At 32.9% G+C, this 1025-nt stretch overlaps 1 protein-coding gene across 1 annotated transcript in view; it reads right to left on the reverse strand.

Annotated features, from left to right (window-relative positions):
• Positions 1 to 324: 324 nt before the first annotated feature.
• The window catches only part of LOC107577179 (carbonic anhydrase 2-like), a 2446-nt gene continuing 1745 nt past the window's right edge, over positions 325 to 1025 (reverse strand). Inside the window, exon 2 of the mRNA XM_016263280.1 lies at positions 325 to 545. Within this exon, the coding sequence (XP_016118766.1) occupies positions 340 to 545 (206 nt within the window). The 3' untranslated portion in view covers positions 325 to 339. The remainder of the gene's footprint in view (positions 546 to 1025) is intronic.

Below are 1025 nucleotides of genomic sequence, written 5' to 3' on the forward strand. Positions count from 1 at the left end.
AACCTAATCTATAAAAACTGTGTGCAAACTATCTATTTAAAGACTTTTAAACACTCTAGTACAGCATACTATTGTAAATTAATGTTTAACTATGTAGTTAGAGAACAAAAGCCAACTTTCGAAATGCTTTCCAATGCGCATTCAGTAGTATGCAGCTATATTCAGCAGTAATACTGTTGGATTGCATTAGTGTCAGACGCAGCCTCATTATTAAATAACTTTTCTTTCTAAATATTATCTACATTACCACTTCAGTCGTTTCAAGAACCCTCTGCCTAAGTAAAGCTAATGATTAATACAAGAATAGACGTAGCTTATTATAAAATATTAACAAAGAGGTCACAAACTTGAGTTGTCGTCATCATCGGCGAAGGTCACTTGGAAAGAGTGTCCATTATTCAGGATGTCCAGTGAAGTGGAGGGGTCGTACTGCAGTTTAAGCGGTTTCAGTGATTCAGCATAAGATGCTCCAGCGGTTTGAATGTCTATTGGAGACTGGCGAGGTCCATTAGCAATAGGGAAGTTTTCACACCATTTGTCGGGTCCTGCAGTGGAAGGTGATACAGAGGGTAAACAATATGCATCTGGGACAAAAATACATTTACAGGACATTCAATTTGATTTTAAATACCAAATTCTGCACATTTGAGCAGGGCTATAACTAGCGTAGACATCGATCCAATATTTAGATTATATGTATTTTTCAATGGTTTCTTTTAAAAATACAACAGTTGCTGAATATCCCTACATCCTTGCCTTTAAGGCAAAATCAAATAAAAATTATATTATAAATGCCTTTATGTTCAAAATAAGTATGCGTCTGAGACAACATGTACAAAAAAAAGAGAAACTAATGATATCTTTTTAAATATATTTATGTACATTTAAAGTATGCATTTGAATTGCAGTGTCCAAGGTATTATCTACATTTGGGATTAAATAAAAAATCCACAATTATGTGAAGAAGAAGAAAAAAATACCCTTACATCACTGCTTTTAAGAATAATAATAATAATTATATTAAA

The sequence above is a fragment of the Sinocyclocheilus grahami genome, unplaced genomic scaffold (assembly GCF_001515645.1).
Source record: "Sinocyclocheilus grahami isolate Dianchi unplaced genomic scaffold, SAMN03320097.WGS_v1.1 scaffold5330.1, whole genome shotgun sequence".
In the NCBI taxonomy this organism is placed as follows: Eukaryota; Metazoa; Chordata; class Actinopteri; order Cypriniformes; family Cyprinidae; genus Sinocyclocheilus; species Sinocyclocheilus grahami.